Source organism: Lolium perenne, chromosome 6, assembly GCF_019359855.2.
Source record: "Lolium perenne isolate Kyuss_39 chromosome 6, Kyuss_2.0, whole genome shotgun sequence".
Lineage (NCBI taxonomy): Eukaryota > Viridiplantae > Streptophyta > Magnoliopsida > Poales > Poaceae > Lolium > Lolium perenne.
Genome location: NC_067249.2, coordinates 150,895,482 through 150,903,675, shown reverse-complemented (window position 1 = coordinate 150,903,675; position 8,194 = coordinate 150,895,482). Strand labels below are relative to the sequence as shown.

Genomic DNA, 8,194 nt, shown 5'->3' with positions numbered 1-8,194 from the left:
ATATTCACCCTCACCGGTAAATGGGAAATTCCTTAAGCGTTACTACGCTTAAAAAAATAGAAATAAAAAAAGAAAATACTCCTCGCCATCACGAGTATAAACTGGGGCAGAAATAAATAAAAAAATTACTCCTCGCCATCACGAGTATAAACTGGGGCAGAAATAAATAAAAATTACTCCTCGCCATCACGAGTATAAACTGGGGCAGAAATAAAAGAAAATACTCCTCGCCATCACGAGTATAAACTGGGGCCAAAATAAAAAAATATCAATTATGAATAACAGCAGAGCTTTAAGCCATGCAGATGTAAATAAATAAATCAGCTTCGGAACATGAACTCCATTGCTAATTCAAACATAAGTACCAGGACATTATAAATAAATGTTGGGAGCTTAAAGACACGCGAATCCTAACAAAGTGATTGACTGAAGTTCAATTGTTACACGAATAGCATGACATAGTCTGCTAACCACTTAATACCAAATGATAAACAAAATGCTAATTCTGAAGAAATGAAATCAGAAACTATAATGACCAAGTAAAAGAGACGCGGACAATCTGAATCCTTCACAGGGAGCGCCATTTGCGCAGATTTCCAATGAGCTGATCCGCTTCAAGCTTCAAAGTTTGGGCCTGTTGCTGGAATTCAGTGAGCTTTTGACTGTGGCCAACGCCGGCATTCTGAAGCCTATCTCTGCGCTCCTTCAGTTCTGACTCGTGAACAGAGTATGCTTGCCGTAGCTTCTCTTCATTCCCATCAAGGTCAAACAAAGCAGCAGAAGCCTCCTCAAGCTGTGCCTTAAGACTTGCTACGAATGCTGCCTGTTCGGCACGACGTTTCCCAACGGAAGATAATTCTTCAGCAACAGTTTTAGCGGCATCTTCGCGGGACTGAACTTCAAGTGTCGCTTCAGTCCTAGCATGGTTCTCCTTTTCAGTCTCCTTCTGAAGTTCATCCTGATTAGTTTCTAGCTTGTTTGAAAGAGTAACAAGCTGGACTAACACTTCTTTAGCTTTAGCTATCTGGGGAATATACCCAGGCAGCATCTTCGAAATCTCCTCAAGCATGATACGATGCTCAGGATCACAGATTGTCGTCGTGTTCAAACCCTTAAGAGCATTCTTCACTACCTTGTTGGTGGCATCCAGAAAAGGATCCCTTATGAGATTATGTTCCATTTCTGAGCTCTTTCCTGAAACGACCACCGTCACCTCGGGACTTGCCAAACTGTGAGCGTCCTGCTCGCTACCTGAAATATATATACATAATAATCATGAGAAAGATATTGACAGTAAATACAGTGGATAAGCATGATTAATCAGTCAAATTTATGTACAATCTACCATGTAAGGTTGACGAAAAACCAAAATCATTAGGGGTTGCAGGAATATTTTGAGCCCCATTTAAAGTAGAAGATGAATGAGGCATCCCAGACCCATCGGACTGATAACTCTCCATGTATATGTCAAAAAGATCCTCCCAACCGTGATCATCTTCACCAGCAAGCGCGCGGTCAAGATTTTCATTGCTGATTAAAGTACCAAAATCTGATTCTGTCGTTACAGTTTCAAACACTGGAAATGCAGACAAATCAGACTCTGCAGAAAAATCAAGTTTTCGCTTCAAGGGTAACCTCTCATCCTCGTCAACAGGAGTGAGGGTAGACGTAGACTGCCTAGACCTCTTTCCATTAGTATTGGGAGTGATCTTTGGAGGTTCATTATACCTCGCCAACGGTTGGGCAGAGGAAACCACAGCTGCAACATTGTCATTTGATAGACGTCCTTGCTGCAGTTTAAAAAAAACATTATATATAAGTGAATGAGTACAAATAAGAATACACGTTGAAAAAAAATTAAACTATCGACACACCTTATCTGATTGTATTGGGTGAGTAGCAGCAACGACATCCTGCTCGTAACTTTGGAGTACCGGTGTCCAACGATTTTTGATTCTTTCCTCTATCTTCTCAATGACAGTAATATATTGTACTCGTTGACTATCACATACCCGTTTTACCACCTTAAGGTCTGTGGTAGAAAGTGGACGAGCAGTGATATGATGCTGTAGCGCATACTTGCTCTTCTTCCTCTCATCATAAGAAATCTTTCCCAACATGTTGCCATTGCAAAGAGAATTTGAAATACGGGCAAAAGGTTTCACAAAATTTCTCCACCAATTAGCCCACGCCACAGAAGAATCCGTGACTCGATTATCATTCGGAAAATATTTGAACGCCGGATCCAGTGAGAGCAAATGCAGCCAAAAAGCATGAGCAATTCCAATCTCGTCAGTCGTATATAAGCTTTGTAGAGGAGAGAAAGGCACGACTTGGTCAAAACGGAATTGTTGTGCTACTCGATCTGGATGATACGGTTCAGCTATGCAAGCATCATTCTCCAAACAGCCACGCCTCCAAGGAAGCATTCCCCGTCGAATCGAGATTAGGAAAGCCTTTTTGGGCTGGAATAAACCATCTGGATTTGTCAAAGTATATGGGAACCAAAAGATATTATGACGATTCTCAAGGAAAGCATGTGCTTGCTCCGGAGCAAAAGGCTTGGGTGTTTTGAACATAGTATCCACCATACGAGGCTTTACTATTAAATTTCTAGAGGATGGGAAATTTGGTGTTTTCACCCTGTTTCCAAAAGGCTTTTTGAGGTATATACCTATCCATCCAATCATGAAATGGACTGGCCAAATCCTATGCGTGAAAGAAGGTCCAATTGGGTGAGTACTGATTAGCCGAAGTGAGTAATAGAGTGAACAAAGAGCTGGCGGGCCCAAAGAAATTCGACGTCCCAAGGTGATCCATGATGCCATCACCAATACGCCAGGACGAATGTATGCCCCACCACCAACAACGACAAAGCGACATAGCCAAATAGCAATGAAAGCAGCAGTATATATTCTTTCATCTTCTAGACTTTCTATAAGAAAACAATCATACTCACGATTGTGGAAGAAGTCGCACCAATCTTTGAAACCAACCTGGTTGCCTATAGCAAGCTTGGTCCAGATATCTAAGAGTCGTGATAGAAACTTTGGGTACAAAAGCGATGAACCTTCTAGCTCATGTGATGGTGGAACAAATTCTTCATAAGGTTCACCGTCAAGCGGCAAACCTGCCATCTGATGCATATCGAGGAGGGTAATGGTACGCTCACCAGAAGAAAACAAGAAAGTATTGGTGTTGGGATTCCATTTCTCAAGTAAAGACCTCAGAAGTGGAGGAGAGACGGAATAGTCACCTAAAGAGCAGTAAATAGCTCCATAGATGTAATCCACACCCTCTTCACTTCCCTTCAGATGGGTATGATATTTCTTCATAATGCAAGCTCCCCATTCGGTATATCCCAGGGGCATTGGGACATACTCTACCTCATGGTTTTCCCAACCAAGACCTTCAGACACTATGCGGGTCCCCAAAGTCATAGCTTCATCAAGTCTAGGCAAAGGCGCCATTGGATGATAACACTGGCCTAGAAAGGATGGTCCTGACGTCCATCCACGTTCTCCATACTCAAGCTTCCCATGTGGCATACTTGAAGGCTTGATCACAGGATTAGCTAGTTCATTAGTGGCTGGCCTGAACATATGTACTTTGGCCAGTTGCAAAAGAGACATTCTGTGTAAATTCTTAGACGAAGATGGTACTGTAGCCTCCTCCATCTATAGGTAAATGAAATATAAATGTATTGGTACCAATGCAAAAACATTGGTGAAACAACAGATTAAATCAATACAGAGCATTACCTAAATAAATAAAAAACACGGCGGGAAATCCACGATCCTGTCGATATAAAAATAATACTCAGTTTGTGAAAAGAAGCAACCGCCTAAACTTCCAATGGGATGCAATCAATTTAAAATGATGCTTGCATACCATTCTTCTATACAAATAATGAAAAAGGATAAGAGAAAGGAGTTGTGTCTTACCAATGAGGAAAGGCAGACGTATGACAGCCAAACAAAGAGCGATCTGTTACTCCTGGCTGTAATCAATCTACCTTATAAGAAAGATAGAGATCAGAAGTTAAATCAGATTGAGTACATATAGATTAAGTACTCGGATGGAAGTGTGTAAAAAAAAATATTCATGCACTTACCAGCATCTGAAAACAAGATCTGATCTGCGTTTCCGCAGAGAGTTGCTGGCTTTTATGCCTGAAATCAACAATAGAATAAACAGATTGGAATAAATCAGATAGATAGTAAGAACGCAAAGTTCAAACAGCCAAAATAGCATGATAGTTACACATACTCGAAAGACAAAAGAATTTGCTTCAGAGCGGAGCTGAACTATGCCCGTCAGAGAGCCTTCAGAGAAGTAAAGAGTGCTATGCACGGGTTGTTATTAAAACAACGGCAGCAAATTTGTTGGCCAGCACGTTGCTGGAATATCGGCAGTAGTGGCTAGCTATAGATAACTATTTACTCGTCCCTGGGCCCCTTATCCTTTGGAGTCTCAACTAATTTTCAAAGTGATACAGGATAATGATCCGGTAAAAAATAAGGACCGGAATTAATTTAGACATCCAATATAAAGAAAAGCATATATTTTCGAGTTCTGGATACGAAGCATAATAATATTCGCATCCAGACCTCGAGGGGCATCTGTTGACATCGATTTTGACTAAACTAAATTTGAATGTGGAAAATTAACGAAAATATTAATATCACTTCAAACGGCAAAATTCCGTTACTATAAAAAGAATATAAATCTAAACAATAAAGTCATTTTAAATAATCAATTACAACGATCGGCATGAGCAGGACCAAAATATGTAGTCATAGGTAAATATTGATACATGGCAAAACGCGAGTTAAAATACTTGCTTCTTACATTAATTTGTTAATGTGAATATTATATATACACACATACTTTTCCTTTGACGGAGGTATAAATTCGCCCTCTCTATGTTCAACTATCAAAATGTTCAAAGAATAAACAGGGTCTACTTGGAAGCCATCGAAAATACAATTTGTAGGCAGCGTAGACTGAACCGTACATGTATACTGGCTTCACGTTGGCCAAACCAAAAAGCCCATGCATGCATGGATTAAGCGGCACCGCTGCAAGATTAACAAATAATAACGTAATTATCCAGCCCATGGCCCATGTGTATACGGTTCCATATTGAACGCTCCAAATCCAAAATATCTGCAACCCACCACGCTCCCACAATCGCTCCACGATCTGCACGATCGCACGCAGGCGATGCAACTGCTCGCGGCGAGCGACGGAAGCCTCCAACCTCTATAAATACGAGGGTCATCTTGATCAGAAAAAGGAGTCCAGACACCAATTCCATTGTCGCTTCGCTGCCGGTAAGTTCATACACCACAGCAAATAGCCAACACAGAAAAAGAGAAGAAGAGAACGAGAAGGAGCACTTCGGCGTTCAGGAAAAGGTGGGATCCATGGCTTTGCTTTAGCCTTTGGTATGGCCATGCGTACAAACCAAATGGCCTCCATCTTCATCCTCTTTCTTAGCCTTTGGTTTGGCCATTGGTACAAACCAAGGAGCTCCCTTATATCTGCTAAATCCCATGTCCTCTGTTTGGCCGTTGTGGTACAAACTCAGGAGCTGGTTCATCTTCTCTAAAATTGGCACACTTGGTGCGGCCATTACGGTACAGACCAAGGAGTATGTATGCATATAGCTTCTCTCTGATGTTCCTCTCTTGATTTGGTCCCCTTAGCGATACAAACCAGGGTGAACGTGTGTATAAGCCTCGTTCCTGAGTTTGGTCCCTATACGTGGAAACAAATCTAGAGAATTACATTAGTGCAAGAACTCCATAAAAAATAATATCTTGGATCAGTCCTCAAATGACTGATGCGATCAAGCTTGGATAAAAGAAATCAAAAGTTCATCTTGGTTACACTTCTCGCAGGCATTAATTGCTATGCGGTGTTAGTAGTAATACAAGTGAAATAAACTATAACAAGAATCTGCCTCATATTGCATTATAGGCTACATTACTAAATCATGTCATAAATTTCCCTTTGGTTACGCTGCTCGCGGACACTATATTAGTGTTACACCATGTAGCAGTAATACAAGTAAAAAAATGAAATATACATGCCCCGGTGGTGTGCAAATAATTCAAAATCTTCAAAGTCAAATTAGTACTACATCCACTAGTACTAAAGAAATATAAAAGGCCAAGTATATGCAGCTGTCGGTTCATGCATGTAGAAAAGTTCTGTGCATGTTCCATAGCTAAATTTGCATGCGTTTCTTGTACTGATAATACTAGTGCAAGAATAAATGATGATGCATGCACATATATCCTATCCAGCAAATGTAGGATCAAAGCAAATACTATGCCTAGCTATATCAAAACTTCATTATATGCTACGTATATTTAAATAGTAAAATAAATGAAGCATGCTAGGAAAACATATATTAAAAAAAGATGCCAAGTATGAAGTATCTAGGAAGACAAACTTCAAGTTCGGCGAGCAGATTTCATCGACGACCGCGAGGAGGACTTCTTAGTTTATTTCACATTTTTTGTAATAGTCATATGATGTAATCCGATGTAATAGATATGTTGGAATTCTTAATCAGGGGTTTTCTCTTCGGAGATGTAATTAACAGAATTTTTATGCATACGTAAGAGTTCTGGAAATAAAGTACTCGCAATTCTTGATTTGTTGTGATTTACATTCGCGCAACTTTAAATTTATATACTATCTGTCTCTATGACGTGGACGCGCATTAGTATTTTTGTCGCCCCATTTTCCCGTCATCATGGACATTTTAGGCATAGATGCATGCTGGATAGCGGTCTATGTACTTTGTCGTAATGCCCTGATTAAATCTCATAGTAGTCATCATGATATATGTATGTGCATTGTTATGCCTTCTTTATTTTTCAATTGCCTAACTGTAATTTGTTCACCCAACATGCTATTTATCTTATGGGAGAGACACCACTAGTGAACTGTGGACCCCGGTCCATTCTTTACATCTGAAATACAATCTACTGCAATACTTGTTCTTTACTATTCTTCGCAAACAAACATCATCTTCCACACTATACGGTTAATCCTTTGTTTACAGCAAGCCAGTGAGATTGACAACCTCACTGTTACGTTGAGGCAAAGTACTTTGATTGTGTTGTGCAGGTTCCACGTTGGCGCCGGAATCCCTGGTGTTGCGCCGCACTACACTCCGTCACCAACGACCTTCACATGATCCTTGACTCCTACTGGTTCGATAAACCTTGGTTTCTTACTGAGGGAAAACTTGCTACTGTACGCATCACACCTTCCTCTTGGGGTTCCCAACGGACGTGTGTTAACTGCACGCATCATACCTCATCAACCAACGACCCGAAGGTTCTATGGCTCAAGCTCATCGGGGCGCCCTAGAAAACCTCGCAATCCTGGGAGACAATCTGGTTCCACGAAAGGAAAAGACAACGCTACAAGCTAGCGGCTCAAAGCATCGCTCAAGGGATGCCCGAGACGAGATTACCCAGAGCAGAATCGACAAAGCCAGGCGACGGCGAGCCGCGAGGGGGGAATACGATAGCGACGCCTCAGAAGAAAGCTAGGAGTACGACGGCGAGTTGAGGGGGGCTGACTGCTTGAGCTACAAGATCCGTGAGACAATGCCACCAAAGAAGTTCAAACCTACCCCTACTGATGCCGCTAAGTATGACGGACAGCAGGAGCCGAGATCATGGATAGACGATTACCTGCAGACTGTGATCCTACACAAAGGAAATCAGATAGCAGCAATGCAGTGCTTGCAGCTTTACCTGAAAGATTCGGCACGGGCCTGGCTGAGGGGCCTGCCGAAGGGATCCATCAAATCATGGGACGACCTGGTGGACGCTTTTGTCGCTAACTTCCAAGCAACATACAAGAGGCTTGTTGGGATCGAAGAGTTACGGCATTGCCAGCAGAAGCCGAAGGAGTCAATGCGTGCATACATCGGGAGATTCACTAAACTCCTGAACGCTGCCGAAGATGTCTCCGTCGATAGAGCAATCGATGCCTTTAGCGATGGCATCCGACGTGAAACCTACATAGAGGAACTTGGGCGCAAGAAGCCAAAGACTATAACCAAGTTAATGGAAATTGCGAACAGCTGGGCTGGTGGCGAAGACAATGTACGAAGGCCACGACAACGCAGTGACGACGAAGACGACGACCAGCCGAAGAACGA

At 41.8% G+C, this 8,194-nt stretch overlaps 1 protein-coding gene across 2 annotated transcripts; it reads right to left on the bottom strand.

Moving 5' to 3' along the window:
- Positions 1-365: 365 nt before the first annotated feature.
- Positions 366-4,406, bottom strand: LOC127307202 (uncharacterized). Of its 2 annotated transcripts, XR_011747335.1 has the most exons (5): positions 4,270-4,406; positions 4,115-4,172; positions 3,945-4,011; positions 1,875-3,798; positions 1,258-1,790 (listed from the first exon to the last, which is right to left on the bottom strand). XR_011747335.1 is itself a non-coding variant. In XM_051337934.2 (3 exons), exons 1-3 carry the CDS (start codon positions 3,675-3,677, stop codon positions 569-571), a joined length of 2,931 nt encoding a protein of 976 aa, XP_051193894.2. In that variant the 5' UTR covers positions 3,678-3,686; the 3' UTR covers positions 366-568. The 2 variants fall into 2 exon arrangements, 1 of the variants encoding a protein (XP_051193894.2); XM_051337934.2 differs by lacking the exons at positions 3,945-4,011; positions 4,115-4,172; positions 4,270-4,406 and adding an exon at positions 366-1,251 and having other exon boundaries at positions 1,346-1,790; positions 1,875-3,686.
- Between the last annotated feature and the right edge of the window lie 3,788 nt (positions 4,407-8,194).